The sequence below is a fragment of the Schistocerca nitens genome, chromosome 4, assembly GCF_023898315.1.
Source record: "Schistocerca nitens isolate TAMUIC-IGC-003100 chromosome 4, iqSchNite1.1, whole genome shotgun sequence".
Classification (NCBI taxonomy): domain Eukaryota; kingdom Metazoa; phylum Arthropoda; class Insecta; order Orthoptera; family Acrididae; genus Schistocerca; species Schistocerca nitens.
This window is the reverse complement of record NC_064617.1, coordinates 107,917,505-107,935,919: the sequence shown is the minus strand read 5'-3', so window position 1 is coordinate 107,935,919 and position 18,415 is coordinate 107,917,505. Positions and strand designations below refer to the sequence as shown.

The following is an 18,415-nucleotide window of genomic DNA, read 5'->3' as shown; positions in this document are numbered from 1 at the left end:
TCAAATCACCCTCGTATACTGAAATATATTTTCTGGCTGATCTTTTTTCGCCTGTTCTCTTAATCTGACCACACCACTGCAATTTCTGTTTCTTTATTACACTAGTAACATGGACTTCAATGCAGGATACATTATTTGTTCACCTCATATTTTATCTTGTCCTTTCTACTAGTTTGTTTCACAGCTCTTATTAATTTCATTTCTATTGCTTGAATTCTGCTATACTATTTTTATCAGCAGAGTACAAGTCTCAAAACCATAAGTGAGGATGGGCGCAAGGTATGTGTGATACACAGTTGTTTTTGGCTTTTTGTGGTATTTTACAGTCGAATAAAAGATTTCTGACTTGACCATAAAACTACGTAGAACTATAATTACAACAGTAAAATTTAGCAGGTCCAGAAATGAGAGTTTTTGTAATTGTTCTAACACAATATTTAGCTTGATTATTTTATAAACTACTTGCTTGTAAGGTATTACTCTTCTGACTGTTTTAAGCTTAAAAATAGCTTACACTTGTTCAATAAGGATAACAGGAACTTGCCTAATAACAGTCAGTGTATCATGCATTATCAATAAAAATTAATAACTCAGTAATTCATGTATTCTGCGTCTTATGCTAAGAATAGTTTCACACTGGACCATAAATGGCCAATGCTGCTTCAAAGATCTCAAAAGTCTTACATTCAGTTCCTGAAGCATTATCTTAACAATTTTGTTACTAATAATTTAAATTAGTTTTAGATTAGCTGTGATTTAAACTAGCACAATACAGACTGCAACAGTAATTTTCATCTAGACTTTTCTCCTTGTGCTTGGTTCAGAATGGCATTCTGTATTCTGGTGCAAACACCTTCAACATGCTCCCATTACTAATAAAGAAGAAATTGAGAATCCCTGCCAACCAAAAGAAAACTTACAGCATTTGTAACTTCTTCCACAAACTGCATGATTAGCTAATTGAAGAATCCTATTAACTGCAAGATCAACAGCAACAATATTTCTTGTAAGCAACCATCTGTTGTTACATGCAGAAAACTGTTACCTTCTAATAAATATAAATAAAATAATGTATGCATTAAACTAGTCATAGAATATAATCAGCTGGCATGTGTGATATTTTAGGCAACAGCAATTTTTTCAAAGTAAGAGATTTACTACTAGTACCACTACTGATAAATTAAATTCAGCCTTTGTAGACATGATGTCTGTACAGCAATTTAAAGGCAATAAACTCTCAGGATGGTATCACGGGACTTAGGATAACAAGGATCAGTTGGGGGAATGCGGAATAGGTTATGACACTCATATTAGTATTGTGAGAGAAGGGATGGGTGGAGGAAATGAAGCACAATTTTATACAAAATAAAAATTATTGAAAAACTGTGTTTATTAATAACCAAATGTACTAATACTTCCACTTTATGATAGGCACCTGCTACTTATGATATAATTCATTGACAAAGTTTGTATGAGATTTTCAAATATTATTTTGCTGTAAAAGTACTTTCTATATTCAATGTTTGACACTGGTTGGTAATACAAGACAAAGCATTGCAGATTGAAGGTACATTGCTACTGGAGGTTTTCATAATATATACAAGACATTCTGCATTTTCATTTTCAAGGAGGAGAATAGTGGTGTCAGTAAATAGATTTGAGATTTCATGATGAATGACTCAAAGTACACTTGTTACTAATTAATTTCCATTATAGTTTCTAACTTTCTCTGAACCAATACTGAATTGATACATCTATCTGTGTGCCAGGGCAGGAGATGGGTTTAGAAAATCTTTTTTCTCTCTCTTTTTTTCTTGTTTATGGATTACCGGCATAGACTTATTCTGCTACAGCTAAGAGTTATTCTTTCCGTTGAAAAAATGGTATGTGGAATATGCTTTTGGAAAATACTGGCAGTGGGGTTCGTTATGAAAGCATCAGTGTAGCATATAGTTCATTTCTAATAATGGGTATATGTAATGTTTTATCAGTATAAATGCGAAAATTTAATACGCGCAGGTCATATCTCAATACCAAATCATCTTACTTCACGACTACGCTGGTTTGCGATGGATTATGTCATTTGTCTTCATATCTTACCGAATAATCTGTCTTCCTATCGCCAGAATAGTTCTTCAATAAAATGTTACGCGTTGGAATATTTTTACATTTTGAAGTAAACAGTTGTAAATTTTTCCTGTAAAGCGTTGTACAGCATGTTTGTTGCGTTGCCATTTGTTTTGGTTTTTTGTTGTGGACAACAAAACGTCAATGGTTTACTGCCAACGATATACCGCTGCCTGAAGTAGATTGCGACCATCAAATTTTATCTTTTTATTTTGCAACGTAATTGAATTAAACTTTGCTATATCAGATTTTTACATAATTTTACAGTTTCTTTGTAACCATTTCACATATCTATGTCATTTATTGTTTCATGGTAGGCCACAATCAGTTATTATTGGGCTTGCTCCTTTGCACTTATTTCTTGGTAGTCATCATACAAACAGCGTCGTCTGCTACAAGGGAAGATTGCAAAGCTAATCATGCTAATATTTGATTGATTCTTAGATAGATCCCACAGTGTGATGAGAAAGTAAGAATTCGGTTTAAAATTTTTTCTTATGATCATATATTATCTCAATTAATGTTACGTGCTTCACTTAAAATTGGTTAATTCTTGACTACTGTGGTAGTTGTCAAAAAATGGCTGAGAAGAGGAAGGGAAAGAAACGAAAGGAGGTAAACGAAAGCTAATATACCAGGATTTAATATTTATATTGTGTCAAAATGTGCAGACACACAACATTTCGTAACAGTCGCGGTTTTCAATTGCTTATTTTGGAAAAATTGCCGATGTTTGGGAAGCGAACTAATGTATGAAAGAAGTGACGTTGGCGATTCTAGCAATTGTTGGCGTGTTGCGGATTGAGTAACTCACCGGCTGGGAAAACATTATGAACATTGTCAAACTACCGTTGTATATATCCTTCCGCATAAATGATTGACACACGTCGTATCCTACCCATTTTATTTTAAGGTACCTTATTTAAACTCATACTCCTCTCGAAATTGAAGAAATAACATTAATTCTTGATTTGTTATTTTCAGACGTGTAAGTAGGTGGAATTATAGGAATTCATCATAACCCAAAATTCTCTGCTGTAGAGGTAAGGAAACACTGTGTTGTGTTTTGATGAAGTACTCTATTCTATCATCGCTCACATTCCGTTCATATAGTGGAGATTGCCCGCCTTCGCGTAGTTGTGCTAATCTTTCAGCCATATGGGTAAAGGAGAGTCGTGTGTAGGTGGTCGTCGTTATGTGCTTTGTTCCATCACTGGATGGTCTTGAGTACTGGGCCACCCATTCTGTGGGATTATGTGATTCTTGTAGAAGTGACTTGCACGTGATATATTGCACTGTAGTCGTACATTGTCTGTGTATTATACCATTATGATGTCATCTGTGGAAATTTACAGTAAGCTTTCGCCATCAACATCCCATTTAACATGTACCACGCAACTTTTACTTTATTCTGCTTTGTTTGAAGTATTTTATCTTTGGTTCACAGTAGCAATTCTTCAGCATATATGCAACTACTTTTGAGGAACATCATTATTAATAGAAGTCAATATGTTCTGTATTCCATTGCAGCAGATTGTCTTTTTAGTTATAAAGTTCCAGAGATCCATGTGAGCTGTAAAACACCATGTGTATAAAACATTGCTTTTTTGTATCTCACATGAGCTTAATATAGAAATAAAATGAAATTATGTTATGGTATAGGCCTAGTTAGGTTATAAAGTAACCACAGAAAATGTTTGCCTTATATCTACATTTAAGCCACTCTGTTCCTTGCTGTTATGTGGGAAAAACTTCAATTTCCACATAGGAAGTTATGTTCGTACTTGTAGTTACTTTTGTCACTGTGCCTAATATTATGCTGAGCTCAACATAAGTGTTGTTTTGATCTTCTTAATTTTAAACTTTTTTTTTTGCCACCTTCTAACTTCACATCATTTTGCGAGTAAGAGTTTTTATGGCATCCTCTTTGGATTTTCGTACTTAATGATCATTCCAATACAGACCAGAAAGTTCTGTATTGTGTACTCGGTTCCATATTCCCCTAGCTCAGAAGATGTCCTCACAACCACCTCTGCCTACCTAGTGCGTGCTCATTACATTGATATTATTGCTAAGACATTTAGTTGAGAGAGCAGTCTCATTTTTAAGGGGAACCTGGTTTAGATCCGTGTGTGATTGTTGTGGTTTAGCTTTTCTATGGTGCATTTGATGCACTTAAAGCAAATTCTGGGGTTGATTCCATAAAGAGAGTGAGGATTGAATTTATTTTAAATCACTGTCCAATTAAATTTTTGCTTTGTTTCTGATTTCAACTTGCCTTTATTTCTTGATGTTTGAAACTTTCCGTAACACACACAAATTAATTCTTATATTGTAATAAAGACTTTTGAAATTCTCTCAGTCAGTGTTGACTGTAAAGTTTCTGTACTGTTTTAGTTACTTTTTTCATGTCAGTTGTCCTACCCTGTTGTTCTACCAAGAATTCTGTAATAACTACACTGAAGAGGCAAAGAAACTGGTACACTTGCCTAATATTGTATAGGGCCTCCGTGAGCACTCAGAAGTGAAACATGATGTGCCATGGACTCGACTAATGTCTGAAGTAGTTCTGGAGGGAACCAACACCATGAATCCTGCAGGTCTGTGCATAAATCTGTAAGAGTACAGGGGGGTGGATACCTCATCTGAACAGCACGCTGTAAGGCATCCCAGATATGATCAAGCAGAAGAGCGTTGCTGGAGCCACTCTGTAGCAATTCTGGACATGTGGGATGTCACATTGTCATGCTGGAATTGCCCAAGTCCTTCAGAATGCACAATGGTCATGATCAGACAGGATGCTTACGAACATGTCACCTGTCGGAGTCGTATGTAGACGTGTCAGGTGTCCCGTATCACTCCAACTGCACACATCCCACACCATTACAGAGCCTCCGCCAGCTTGAACAGTCCACTGCTGACATGCAGGGTCCATGGATTCATGAGGTTGCCTCCATGCCATTACACGTCCATCTGCTCGATACAATTTGAAACGAGACTTGTCCAACCAGGCAACATGTTTCCAGTCATCAACTGTCCGATGTCGGTGTTAACGGGCCCAGGTGAGGTGTAAAGCTTTGTGTCATGCAAGGGTACACGAGGGGCCGTCAGCTCCGAGAGCCCACATCAATGATGAGTGGTTCACATACTGACACTTGTTGATGGCTCAGCATTGAAACCTGGAGCAATTTGCAGAAGGGGTGCACGTTGCACACATCTCTTCAGTCGTCGTTGGTCCTGTTCCTGCAGGATCTTTTTCCTGCCCCAGCAATGCTGGGGATTTGATGTTTACTGGATTTCTCATATTCATGGTGAACTCGTGAAATAGTTGCACCTTGTGTCCCCTCACTCGTGCGCAGACTATATCATCATGTTCAAACTCACTTAAATCTTGATACCCTGCCATTGTAGCAGCAGTAACCAATCTAACAACTGTGACAGACACTCGTCTTATATAGGCTTTGCTGACCACAGCACAATACCTGTGTTCTGCCTGTTTACATATCTCTGTATTTGAATACGCATGCCTATACCAGTTTCTTTGGCGCGTCAGTGTAGAATTGTAGATATTTACGTGTGAGTTTCTCATTTTCGCTCCTGTTGCAAATACAGTATATAGAGTAGAACTAATAATGAATAACAAAAGAGGAATGGGGATAATATATTAAAAATAGCATAGTGATTACTTTATCGTAGCCAAGATAGATAAAAAGCAAACACCCATCACAGTAGTAAAATATGCCTTCTAGCTCTGCAGATGATGGAGATCTTGAAGAATGTGTGATGGATGAAGAAAATTATTTAGATAGTCAAGGGAAATAAAAATTGCCAAAAATTGGCAAAGAGAGAGAGTTGGAAAAGGAAGAGAGAGAAAAAAAAAACAATAGAACAGTATGGACTGAGGAAAAGGAATTAAAGGGGAAACCCTCTGGTAGGGTCTTGCATAGGACACAACTTAATCTTTGCTAACACTTGACTTAAGAGTTGGAAATGAAGGTTATATACATGGAAAACCTAGAGACATCAAGAAGTTTCAAATAAATAAAATGTAATGGTAAGACAGAGTTTAAACTGTAAAACATATTGTGTATGAGTTGTGACTGTGGAAATAATTTGTTAGTAAATTAATGAACTGCAGGTTAAAACTGAAGAAATTGCAGATAGGTAGAAAATTGGGAGATGGGATCTGGGTAGGTTGAAAGAACCAGAGGTTATTGAATTTTTCAAAGTGGGCATTAGGCAACAATTGGCTGTAACAGTAACAGGGGAGAGGACTACAGTAGAAGATTAATGGCTAGCTTTGAGAGATGAAAGCAACTTAGGACAAAATAGGCATGGCCTAGTAGAAATCCCTGGCTAACACAGGAGATATTGAATTCAGTTGACAGAAGGAGAAAATATAAAAATGAAGCAGCAAAAGCAATGGATACACAGATGCCTGAAAAAAGACACAGAAGCCTTAAAAATGAGATTGACAGAAAATAACTGGGGAGAATAACTAGATGACAAATGCAAGGCACTAGAAGCATTCATAACTAGAGAAAGAATAGATGTCACCCTCTGGAAAACTGAAGATATCTTTCAAGAAAAGAAAAGCAACTGTATGAATACCAAGATCTTTTATGGCAAGCCAGTACAAGCAAACAAGGGAAAACGGAAAGGTAGAAGAAATACGAGGACAAGTCAATTATCTGCAAAGTAGTTATAAAATTTTATTATAATCAGTTGGAAACTTACAAGAACATCATTTTTCGACATAGTCTCCGTGCATTTCAACGCACTTGGTCCATCGTTGCACAAGCTTCCTGATGGCCTCATAAAAGAAGGTTCTCGGTTTAGCTGCGAGCCAGGAATGCACCGCTTCTTTCACTGCTTTGTCTGAGGCAAATCGACAGCCCCTTAATGCCTTTTTGAATGGACCAAGCAAGCAATAGTCAGAAGGGGCAAGTTCGGGACTATATGGAGGATGATCCAGTACTTCAAATTTGAGTTTCTGGAGTGTTTCAGCAGTGTGGGCAGCAGTATGCAGACGGGCATTGTCGTGCAACAACACAACACCTTTTGACAGCAATCCTCGGCATTTGCTTCGAATTGCAGGCTTTAGCCTGGCAGTAAGCATCTCACTGTAACATACGCTGTTTATTGTTGTGCCCCTTTTCCCCATAATGTTCCAGTCCTGGATCTTGTGTGTCCCAAAAAACTGTATCAGTTTTCCTGTGGACGGTTGGATCTTGATCTTTTTCTTGCATGGCGAATTTGGATGTTTCCACTCCATACTCTGCCATTTACTCTCTGACTTGTAATGATGAATCCATGTTTCGTCAACAGTAATGATCCTGTCTAAGAAGTTGTCCCCTTCATTACCATAGCAATCCAAATGTTTTTTGCAGATGTCCAAGCACATTTGTTTATGCAACTGTGCGAGTTGTTTTGGAACCCATCTTGCACAAACTTTATGAAACCCAAGTCTGTTGTGGATGATTTTGTAGGCAGAACTATGACTAATTTGCAGATGATGTTCCTCTTCGTCAGTAGTTGATTGTCTGTCTTAGAGAATCATTTCATGTGAACGCTCAATGGTTTCTTCATTTGTGGCGGTAAGCAGTTGTCCAGCTCGGTAAACAGTCGTCCAGATCCTTCATCATGCGTAACACTCGTGCGATCATTTCAGAATTTTTCAGTCCATTCGTAGACACTCAGTTGTGGCAAAAAACTGTTCCTGTACTGTAACAAAAGTCTTCTATGACTTTCGGCCCCTGATACGCCTTCCGACCACAAAAAACGGATCACTGAACGTTGCTCTTCTTTGGTGCAATTAGACAGCGGAACAGCCATGATTAACAGCATGGCAGTGATAATGAAACTAACCTAGCAGCTCGAAAAATGCAAAGATATAACAGCAAATAAACAAAGCATGTGTCATCAACATAAAACGACAGTACTACCAAAATGAACAAAAATATAACTAAATTGCGGATAATAATTGACTTACCCTGGTATACAGAGGGGCTGTACAAGAGAAATGAACTTGAAAGCACTATTGTAGAAAGGAAAGTAGTAGATTAAGATGAATTCGACAGTGCACTGCCTAGGTGGTAACAAGACCAGTGGAGTAGAAGACATTCTCTGAAATATTGAGATTTTTCAGGGAGTTAGCCATGACAAAAACAGATATGTGAGACAGATGTAATATTTATGTATTTATTCATCGATTCAGGGATCATTGCGCTATAATATTAGAGTTGTCATCATAATACGATGAAAATAAATACCTCAGATCTAGACACACATACAGTATATGTATATTTTTACTGGAATTTAGTGCCCTTTAGCTTACACTATATAGTTAGCTCATAATTACATAAAAGATACAGGTATTGATAAAAAATTAATGTCAAAAATTTTGTTTGCTTGTTTGTAGACATAGTGTTCATAGTTACAGATAGACCAATATCATATAATCATTTTATAATCAAATGTTATGAACACTTTTGGGCAGTCCAGATACCTTCTGCAATACTGAATCCGTACATTGCATGGAAGCATCACTTCTTTTTAAGGGATTGTAGTCTGGGGCTCCCAAAGCTGCTGCATAGAAGCAGAAAGGTGTCTCTACAATGTGTAGCTTGTGAAGGTATTTACAGAATCATCTCTGGTTAATTTGAGTCTGGTTGTTAGCAAACCGAGGTGACTAGGCATTGAGTTGGGGTATTGATGGATGACTTGTTGTGTACTTCTTGCCTTTGTGTCTTGTTGTTTCCTCCCCTTCCCATTAGTACTCTTATATTGTCGACTGTGTAGGACGCAGGTGGGCAACCAGTGGCCAACAGGCTGGTTCTGACCAGCAGTTAGTTTCAATCTGGCCCACGGAAGAAATTCTTGGGAGACAGTGTGTGGACATACTAGAACACTGCATATATTGAAATTGAAGGTATTTTGTAACAAATTAGCTGCAACCAGTTGCTTTGTTAGACAGTTATTGTTCCATGATGACATTGTAAGGAGCCTGCCATCCCATCTTCAGATGTTTACGTTTATTTCTGTGTCATGAACATTGTTTCTTTACTAATAGTATTTCATATTTTTGGAATGGAAGTTTTCAAGCCAGCTGTTGTGAAACATCGTAAGTAAAGAAACAATTTTCACGATGAGTGAATAAATGTAAACATCTGGTGATGGGGAAACATGAAATAAATGTACTCGTGAATAGTGTGTTTTGAGACCTAATTTGCTGGTGTGGCTTGTCGGGAAAGTGGTGCCATACATATTGGTGCATTGCTGTAAAACCATTAATGACATGGAACTATAGTTTTGATTTTATGTGCGAGGAGCACTGCTGCTGTGGCACGTGATGATGCGGTCCATGAGCTTCAGTATGTGAATCAGTCCCAAGGGTCACCGAAGGTTGCCCATGACTGGCGTAGGACACGCGATCGATATCACCCAAATGAAATTCTTCTGACTTTGATTCCAACGCTTCAAAACAGTTGGGTTTTCAGTCAAACTGGTGCAATAAAATTTGAGTACCATTAGAGCAGACAAAGAGTCATGGAGTAGGAAATGTAGAGATTCTGTCATCTGCAAGCAGAAACAAAGTGCTTATAGTATCGCAACAAGTTCCATGGTTGTGATACTTTCTTCTGCTGGTAATTTGAGAAGCCCAGCCTCTGTTAAGATGCAATGCAGTACATGCTTCTGACAGAGTTGCTGGTTATAGATATATATTTCTTATGGATACTCTCTTAAAAACTGCACCAAAATTTTTTTGTTTGTGTGAGCCTCATGATCAAAACTATTGCCAGTTGGTAGGTGCACCTTAGACAATTTAAATGGGAATGAGACACTAAAACTATTTAGTCTATGTGCTGTAATGATCTTCCTTGAAATCTCCTGAGTATCTAAATATGCGGGGACTGGCGGAGGAAGAGGTCTAGCAATCCAGGAGCATCTGGATAAGCACTGTATGGTGAAGTTAGAGACAGTCGATCTCAGATTTTTGTCTTCATATTGATTCCTTTAAGGAAGAAATATGGTGCAGAGATACTGCCGGACTACTTATTAGATGGACTGGAGGTTCATGTGCTTCAGCGAAGAGTGCATTGGTAGGGGTAAGCCTTTTATATTAGCATTTGTTAATTCTGTTGAGATAACTGACAGTTGCAGATCAATAATGTCCACTCCCATAATCAATAATAGAATGTACCACCAAACAGTAAATTATTAGTGCTGTTTTGATGTTCAAATTCCACCCAAGTTCTGTAATATCTCTAATTATGTTGACTCCTCTCTCTGATTTTTTAGCTACATATTTTGTGTGCGTCTTCCAGTTTGGCTTATGTTTGATGAAGAGGCCCAGATATTTGTCTTGGGTGACTTCATCTCAAAATCATACAGGTCATGTCAACTCGAACCATGAATTTCTACGGAAAAAAATATATAAAACCTCTATACCATAAGTGTTAAGAAGTAAAATATTTTTTTTATCTTAATTTTTGAAAATGGTACAGCCCTTTGAAAAATGTGTATTTTGTAAATAACTCTTAGCTCCAACTATCTGTATTGTGTAAATATTTATTACTAAGAATGTAAAAAATTACATTTGTATGAGTTTTTACGAATTATTTACTCGAAAACCGCCATCCAAAAACTTTTGAGAACTACACAAATATTGTTTGGTTACTATGTTAGTAGTCAGTGCAAACACAGTGGGAAATATTTTTCTGTCTAAAGTGTTCAAAATGTTTCAACATTTGCATATTTCACATCACTGAATTTCTAGTGTAAAAATATGCATGTTGCCAACACTGTTTCCCGTGCTCTTCTGTTTATAACAAACAAGTGAGAACTTGCACATAAACCGTTCTGCATCAAGTTTTGTGTTTGGTTTGAGCTTTTTGTTAGATACAATACCAGTAAGGAAATACAGGAGTGAAAGAATGATGTGTGTGGACTATGAAAAAAGACACAAGAAGGTGGTGTTTAAGAAAACTGAAAAACACTTCACAGTTGTGGGAAATCTGTCAGATGTATTGCAGAAATATCTTGGTCCTCAAGTAACAGTATTAGCATCACATCCGCTGTGCAGAAATTGCTATACTCACTACAAGAAGAAATTTAGTGAAAACCCACCTGAATGATCACCATCACCCAAATGTGAAACTGAATAAAACAGTGCAGATGTTAATATTCCTGGGTGTTGTATGTTAGCATTTCTGCTGTAGCCCCTACTGTATCCCCCTGTAAACGTCCAGGAAAGGTAAGAAGCACAAGACGAAAACAGTATGTAAAAAGAACCAAGTTTTACACAATCAACATCTTCAAAACTTTGTGAGATATCTAATGTAGATACATTTTGTGCAGAACCTGAAGATAATGATATGTGCATGAAACACAACAAAACCTAAATACTGCTATCTCAGCAGCCACATGTACTGAGAAGGTACAGTTACTAACACTTATATCAGATAGCTACTCTAAGCAGCAGATACAGAAATACATTCCCACTTCCTCACATTATTTGATTTTAAAAGCTCATAAAATAAAGAATTAGAAAGGTTTTTGGACATCCCAGATTCTTACTGCAGGCGTCCATTGCAAGATGATATGCTTACTATTGCTCTGGAATATTACTTAAGTGCTGACAAAGATTGCAGCAGGCAAAGTTCTAACCAAGCTGATGTTATCTCTGTTAGTAAAAATGATAGAAAAATCGAAAAAGGTAAAAAGATGTATGACAAGATCAATAAAAGAAGCATATCCCCTAATGACAAAAGAGAAATTGGTCTCGCAAAATTCTACCCCTAACGATCAAAATGGGTAAAATGCCAGCCAGTGAAGGAAGTATGCACACATACAGGGTGAGTCAGGAGGAAAGGTGCATGCTTTGAGGGGTGATAGTATTAGTGATTCCGAACAAAAAACTTCATATGGACGTAGGCCCTATTCTGAATAGTTTCCAAGATATAGAACACATTTAGTATCACTTTTGTATGTTTTTCTTGAATAGCTCAAAAACCACACCCTCCAGCAAAAATGTGTCACAGTACAAAATCAAACTATATTAAATTTCCCACAAAAAGGTCCTATTCATTCTTTTCTCTAGAACTAATGGTTTGTGCGAAGAGAGTGCGAGAATGTTGAAAAACTTGCTTGACGTGCTTACGTAGTTTTTGTAGGCCAGTTTGAGGTAGCATATTGAGTTAACAAGTTGAAATGAACAGTTTGATACGGGACACTTGTGGTTTATCAAGTCAGGAAACTACCTCAGATTGAGGCAGCAAGTTGAGACGAACAGTTTGATATGGTACACTTGTGGTCAATCAAGTCGGGAAACTACCTCAAATTGGCGTACAAAAACTACGTAAGCTACAGTGCATGCGTGCCGAGCGAATTTTTCAACATTCTCGCACTCTCTTCGCACAAACCATTAGTTCTAGAGAAAAAAAGGAATAGGACTGCTTTTCTCTCTCTCTCTCTCTTTTTATTTTTTTTATTTAATATTAAATGTGTTCTATCACAGAAACCATTCGGAACAGGGCATAAGTCCATATGAAGTTTTTTGTTCAGAATCACTAATACTATCACCTCTCAAAGCATGTACCTTTGCTCCTGACTCACCCTGTATTTACTGCACTAAATTGAAACCTGTGTGTTTCACCATAAGCAGTATGACAGGAAAGTAGTACACAGAGATGGACCTGGTGCTTTTGTGTATATGTCAAGAGCCACAAGATAAATGTTAGTTGCAGGAGTGACGTGTGCAATGTGTCCTGGTGATGAAGTGATGACTGTTGAAGCATTACACCTTCAGGATACTGACAATGATATAGCCTATGGGGAGGGGGAGAGTTGGTGAAGAAGACAGTAGAGCCAGAGAAGTTTGTTACAGAGGTTAGGCATTGGGTCATGAAAGGAATAACTCACCTTCATATCCAGAGGAATCAGAGACAGGCCATAGCAGAAGTAAAAACAGACACATCCCAGAATACTTACACATTAGTTCTTCATTTCGACTTTGCTGAGAACTGGTCTGTTGCTTTGCAGAACAAAATTCAAAGTTACTGCTGGCACACATCATAGGTATCAATATTCACCCATGTTGCTAACTTCCTTGGAACATCACATTGTTTTGATATTGTCAGTGATGATCTCATTCATGACAGGCTCATGCATGCTACGCTGTCAGCATGATAATTCTAGACATAGCATCTAGAGGCCATGCATCTCCTAAAATTGTGTATGTGACTGATGGTGCAGCATCTCATTTTAAAAACTACTTTCAGCATTATGAGCTTGGTCAACACTTAAGCACAGGAATTAAGACAAAAAATGCATATTTTCAACACCAAGTTATGAAAAAAGTGCATGCGATGTGGTATGAGGTGTGTGTAAACATCTTGCAACAAGATTTAATCTCCAGCATGAAGCTGTTGATGATGTAAGAGATGCTACTGGATTTGTACGCACCATATCAACATTAGTAACAAACATGAAACTCTTAATTCTAAATGAAAGTACATTAAGGGAATTCCATTTAAAAAAGAGAGAAGAGTCATCTATTATGAAGCCTGCAATAGCAGTTCAATCAAGTCACTACTGGATTGCATCCCAGAGTGGTACATACATTGCAAGAATGGTTCTCCATGAAATGCAGCCTGTTTGTTACTGTGTGTGAAATGCAGAGACTACCATATACATTAGAAGACTTTGTAGAGAGCCACTTCATTTCTTGTGTGTATGAGAATCGTTGGTGGATGGCTCAGATAATAAGTGTCTCTCATGAGCTGCAAGATATAACCATCTCCTTTATGACACCTCATGGTCCTGCTAATGCTTTCAAATGGCCATCATCAAAAGATTAGTGTTCAGTTCCCATTTCCCAAGGACTGCTCTTGTTGGATCCTCCTTGTCTGTGTGCAAATTCAGCTAAGTCCAAGAAAGAAGGAGAAGAAAAAATAAATAAATTATATAAAAAAAAATGAACTCTTTTTCAACAGTGCAGTGTTGATTGTTAGATTGTAGGCAATTTTAATTCATGGAAAGTCGTGAAGAAGTAAAATTGTGACAGAAGACAATATTAATTTGTGAATAATATAATGGAAAGAAAAATGGGTATAAATATTCTATACCTCATTTTTGTTTTAAAATGCTTTCGAACGAAATTATGTATTGTTTTCCCACTCACTTATGTTGTAAAGTAACTATTTTGATTCAGGAATACCAGTTTTGCATGACATTTACTTAAAAATCAGTGATCAAATGGCTCTGAGCACTATGGGACTTAACAAATCAGTGATCAGTTTAAATATTTAAGTGTCCATGATTTGTTGACCTTGAGAGTAGAGCTAGGTGTACATTAAACATTTCTCACATTTTGTACAGATGAGTATTGCCCACTCTGTACATTCCTTAAGTACAATGACCAATAATGTACCACGAAATTTGTAGAACATTTAGAATAGGGGTTGTGGAGAAAATAATTTCCAGATAACCAAAAAATTTCAGATTCTTTCACCTTTATGTACAAATATTTTGACAGTTAAACAATCTTGTGCATTAATGTAATAGCTGACAGTTAGCAGTCTTTCAACTTTATCATTTCTTAAGACAGTTAACATCCTGTCACTGTTCATATTTTCAAAACTTGATTTTAAAATTAGCAAAAAGTTACAAATTTTCATAGTTTATAATATATTTTTTTTAATTTTCCCTTTTGTCATGACATTTTCACAAATATTGCCATTTAAAGAGGTCTGTAGCATTTTAACAAATCCTCAGAAAATCTAAATATTGTTGTTTTGGAGAAGTGTCATATGGAGCTTCAACGTATATATTTTTTCAGCAAACTTTGAAATAGTGATGTGACACATTCAATCATTACCCGTTTGATTTGAGATGGAATCGCACTCTACTATGTTTGAAGAAAAGTGGTAGGGACCTTGTGCTATTACCATTGGTAGATTCAATCTGTGCCTCAGAAACAATACTGCATTTAAACCATCATGGCACAATGAAACTTTGTGCTGGACCGCGATGTGTACATAGGACTTTTGCCTTTCACGGGCTAGATGCTCTACCAACAGGGCTCCCTGAGTGTGACTGATGATCCATCCTCAGAGCTTTACTTCTGCCAGTACCTCATCTCCTACAAGGAGAACCCCATACTCATAATTCACGGTCATATTATACACCCTTCATCTACGACTTGTTGCAATTTATAAGAGAGAAACGATATCATGTGTTCTGCAAATGTATGGGGTATATGTTGTTTCTTGGAAGGTAGGAAGTAAAGCTCTGTGGACAGGTCAGGAGTTGTGCTCTGATAGCTCAACTGGCAGAGCTAATATCCGTGAAAGGCAGAGGTCTCATGTTTGAGTCCTGTTCTGGCACACAGTTTTAATCTACAAGCAAATTTAAGATCAGTGCACACTCCACTACAAATCGAAAGAATCATTATGGAAACAATCCCCTAGGCTGTAACTAAGCTATCTCTATTACATGAGTGCTAGTCCCACAAGCTTCACAAGATAATTTCTGTAAAGTTTGGAAGGTAGGAAATGAGGGTCTGGCAGAAGTAAAGCTGTGAGGATGGATTGTGAGTCATGTTCTGGTAGCTCACCTGGTAGAGCACTTGCCCATGGAAGGCAGGGTCCTAGGTCTGAATCCCTATCCAGCATAAGGTTCTAATCTGCCAGGAAGCTTCATATCAGCACACACTCCACTGCAGAGTAAAAAATTCAGTCTGGAATACTGCATTTGATTTGGCTGTGGACAAATCCAGTCCGTTTCCTGTTAGCCACTGTTGGAGCGCAAACATTGCAGTTGTCAATTCTGACTTGCAGTTTTCTAGATATATACTTTCCATGGCATTACATATATTGTCTGTGTATTGCAAAACTTTTATCTTCTCTGTGGATACTGCAGGTAAACGGTATAGATATTAAACAGAAGAGACGTCAAAATAGATCCTTTTGGCGTTCCTATACTCATAATACATGCTCCTATGATACGTCCTCCATGTACGATTAGTAGCAGCTGATCAGAGAGAAACGATAAATGATATCAGGTGTGCTGTAGGTGTATGGAGCATGTGTTGTCCCTTTAGTTTTGTGGCTAGCACTGGTAGCACTCTGTTTTTGTAAGCAATTCTTAGGTCTAGAAACAAAGCTCGTAGATATACATTTTGGCTGAAATACCTGTGTAACACTTGCCAGATGAGAAGCAAAGGAATTACAGACATTGACTATGATGGAGTATCGATTTAAATCAATGGGGAAAGTTGAAAATTTGTGCAGGACTGGGATTTGATCCGAGGTCTCCCACTTACTAGGCAGATGCTCTGATCACCAAGCTGTGGTCATTGCAACTGCACAGAGTACCCTAGCACACCTGCTGTCAGACACAAACTCTCAGCTTAACCACACACTACAAATGCAGTGCCCCTTGCCCATTATCCTCATTACTCACAGCATTTCACCGATTTCCTTAAGAGTTCGAGCCTGGTGTGCAGCTGCACTGAAGGGAATGTTGCCCAACCCACCACTGTAAACGGAATTTGTCCATTCTTTATTCTTGTGTTGAATGATCGAAAACAATTTGAAAGTGTGACTGTTTATTAACAAATGTGGATGAATATCCACACAACTACTTACAAGAAAATGTCTTTCCTGATATCCCTGTGTGATATCCCTGTGTGATGAACCTCAGAGTCATGGTAGGCAGCAGCAGAAAGACCTGGCATTGTACTGGGCCGGTGCTGCTGGTGTATGACTAATGTACTGCTGGTGAAGACAATGATGAACTTGGCCTTTTCTGCTGGCACAGAGGGCAGAGACGAAATTGCTGGTACTGCTAACTTGAAGTGCTGAGTCTGAACTGCTGATGCGGCCAGACAGAACTGATGCTACTGCTGACTTGAGGTGTAGGGCATAACTGACTTAGCATGGTCCCACATTGGCCTAAATAGCCGGGCATGGATGGATACCAAAGTGATACTGTGAAGTCAGTTGAAAATACTAAACAACACTAGAAATTGATCCCCACATAAAACACACTCCACGTCCGCATAGGGGAACAGCGACTGGCGTAGGCAGTGATAGGGAAGGGCCAGTGTGAGAGGGGCTTGAAGTGAAACTTCCAAGAATGCACAGCCCAGGGCACCAGAAGAACGCAAGACAGCATCAGTGGCACCAGCCAATGCGATGACGGGACCAGCAACAACAACTCGAGCAGCTGTGGTGGACGCTGTGGCGATGCCAGCAGGAATGACTGGACCGGCCGCATTGTCGGCGATGGCACCGAGAGAACTGCCCAAAACAGGGCTGACATTGAGCACACGGACAAGACAGCCTGTTTCAGCATCAACAGAGGTGGCAACATGTGGAGAACCGGCCTGTACGTGGCTGGTGACAGATGGATTGATGACGGAATTGATGTCATCATAGACATATGTTTCGATGAAGGGGGAGGTCAGCCAGAACAGGGCCAATATTGGACAGATGAACTACTGGATCGACATCATCGCAGACAGACTTGGTCAGGACTTGAGGAGGTCATGCAGAACAAGGATGGCAGCGTAAAGACTGGCATCGACCAGGACAGGGTGGGCATTGACAAAGGTGGTGGCAGCTTGAGGGTCAGTGATATGCGGTTGGATGACAGGGCAGATGCCACCACTGATGGGTTTGCCAGCAACAGAAGGCAGCTTCAGGAGTGACACCAAGAGGAGGGCAGGCTGTAACTGGGTCGGTGCTAATAGGACTGACACTGATGGTAAGACTCGGTGTCCAGTGGCGTTACAGGCAACGGCTGATCCAAGAGTGGTGGTACTACTCCTGTAAAACTCTGAGAATAAGACATGCTGACCTACATGGCACAACATCATTGTAACCAACCTGACTGGATTGTGCCCAGCTTGCCACACAGAACACTTAGAAGCCCTGTTTGGACACTGTGCATGAACAACCTCACTCAAATACTGTGAAAAAGACAGTCCAACACCAACTGAGGACATGGCACGTGCATTGCTCAGCTGGAGGTGACTGACACTACAAAAATGCACAATTAACCGTTCCACTAATAATTCATAGACTATGTCATCGACATGAGAGCCTGGAAAAAACTAGCAATCCCAGTAAACATTTCTGCACCCTCACTGGCAGGAAAATTAGCACTTTGTTACTTACCTCGTGTGCTGTGTGTTAGTAAGTGCAACTTCTACTGTTGACGGTATAGATCCCAGTCTTCCCTCTGACCGTCAAACACACAAAAAGTCAGTGCAGGTGCAGGA

At 38.6% G+C, this 18,415-nt stretch overlaps 2 protein-coding genes across 2 annotated transcripts in view; one reads left to right on the top strand and one right to left on the bottom strand.

Annotated features, from left to right (window-relative positions):
• The window catches only part of LOC126251473 (dnaJ homolog subfamily C member 28), a 73,981-nt gene extending 71,684 nt beyond the window's left edge, over nucleotides 1-2,297 (bottom strand). Inside the window, exon 1 of the mRNA XM_049951913.1 lies at nucleotides 2,101-2,297. Within this exon, the coding sequence (XP_049807870.1) occupies nucleotides 2,101-2,235 (135 nt within the window). The 5' untranslated portion in view covers nucleotides 2,236-2,297. The remainder of the gene's footprint in view (nucleotides 1-2,100) is intronic.
• Nucleotides 2,298-2,664: 367 nt separating this feature from the next.
• The window catches only part of LOC126251472 (translocation protein SEC62), a 111,699-nt gene continuing 95,948 nt past the window's right edge, over nucleotides 2,665-18,415 (top strand). Inside the window, exon 1 of the mRNA XM_049951912.1 lies at nucleotides 2,665-2,742. Coding sequence (XP_049807869.1) covers nucleotides 2,707-2,742 — 36 coding nt within the window. The 5' untranslated portion in view covers nucleotides 2,665-2,706. The remainder of the gene's footprint in view (nucleotides 2,743-18,415) is intronic.